Source organism: Terrapene carolina, unplaced genomic scaffold (assembly GCF_002925995.2).
Source record: "Terrapene carolina triunguis isolate 2854851 unplaced genomic scaffold, T_m_triunguis-2.0 Scaffold24105, whole genome shotgun sequence".
NCBI lineage: Eukaryota > Metazoa > Chordata > Testudines > Emydidae > Terrapene > Terrapene triunguis.
In genome coordinates this window covers 1-1003 of record NW_020688456.1, presented here as the reverse complement: position 1 = coordinate 1003, position 1003 = coordinate 1, and the positions used below count along the sequence as shown (strand labels likewise).

At 69.4% G+C, this 1003-nt stretch overlaps 1 protein-coding gene across 1 annotated transcript; it reads left to right on the top strand.

Annotated features, from left to right (window-relative positions):
- Positions 1-88: 88 nt before the first annotated feature.
- Positions 89-982, top strand: LOC113408789 (SH3KBP1-binding protein 1-like; the record flags this gene model as incomplete). Its single annotated transcript, XM_026662194.2, has 3 exons — positions 89-245; positions 432-528; positions 804-982. Coding segments are annotated over exons 1-3 (379 nt in total), but the record flags the coding sequence as incomplete, so codon positions are not given.
- Positions 983-1003: the final 21 nt, after the last annotated feature.

Genomic DNA, 1003 nt, shown 5'->3' with positions numbered 1-1003 from the left:
GCCCTGTTCATGGCAGGGGGCAGGGAGCCCCTTAGGCAGTGGGGTGCAGGGAGCCATTGGTGAAATTAATCCGTCCCCCTGGCCTCCAGTCTGTGCCGATAACAACCACGTCCGCACCTGGACGGTGACGCGCTTCCGCGGCATGATCTCCACGCAGCCGGGCTCCACCCCGCTGGCCTCCTTCAAGATCCTGTCCCTGGAGGACCTCGACGGGCACGCAGGCTGCAGCGCCGGCACTGACATCGGTGGGTGACGCCGCTGGGGGGCGGGAGGGGGTTGGAGTGACGGTGCTGGGAGGTAGTGGCAATGGGGGGCAGAGGGCGCGGTGACGGTGCTCGGGAATGGGGTGGTGGCGCTGGGGGGCAGGAGGGGCGGGTGTGTCCCTGCCCCCAGAGCGGAGGCCAGGGGCACTGACTGGCGACTCTCGGCAGGGCCCTTCGGAGAGCGGGACGACCAGCAGGTTTTCATCCAGAAGGTGGTTCCAGATGCCAGCCAGGTCTTCGTGCGTCTCTCCTCCACCGGCAAGAGGTGCCTGGGGGGCCCCGAGCCTGGATCAAGGGGCCAAATGGCCCGGGCGGTGGTGGGGTGGGCTCTCACGACTCGCGGGTGCCCCCCGTGGCTGGCGCTGCAACTGGTGGGGGAGGCTCCGTGGTGCAGGGGCCCCGAGGGATGGGGGTGACAGGGCCTCGCTGTTCTCCCGGCTGTACAAAGGGGGAGACGGGCACCGGAGGGCCTTTGGCTGAGCAGGGGGGATAGAACCCAGGCGTCCTGGCCCCCAGCTCCCGCTCTGCCCCCTGCCCCAGGATCTGCGAGGTGCGCTCCGTGGACAGCACGGCCATCACCTCCTTCACGGTGCACGAGTGCGAAGGCTCCAGCCGCATCGGCTCCCGGCCGCGCCGCTACCTCTTCACGGGCCATGCCAACGGCAGCCTCCAGATGTGGGACCTGACCACCGCCATGGAGATGCTGGGCAAGCCGCCAGGTACCTGTCGCCAGGGAAGCC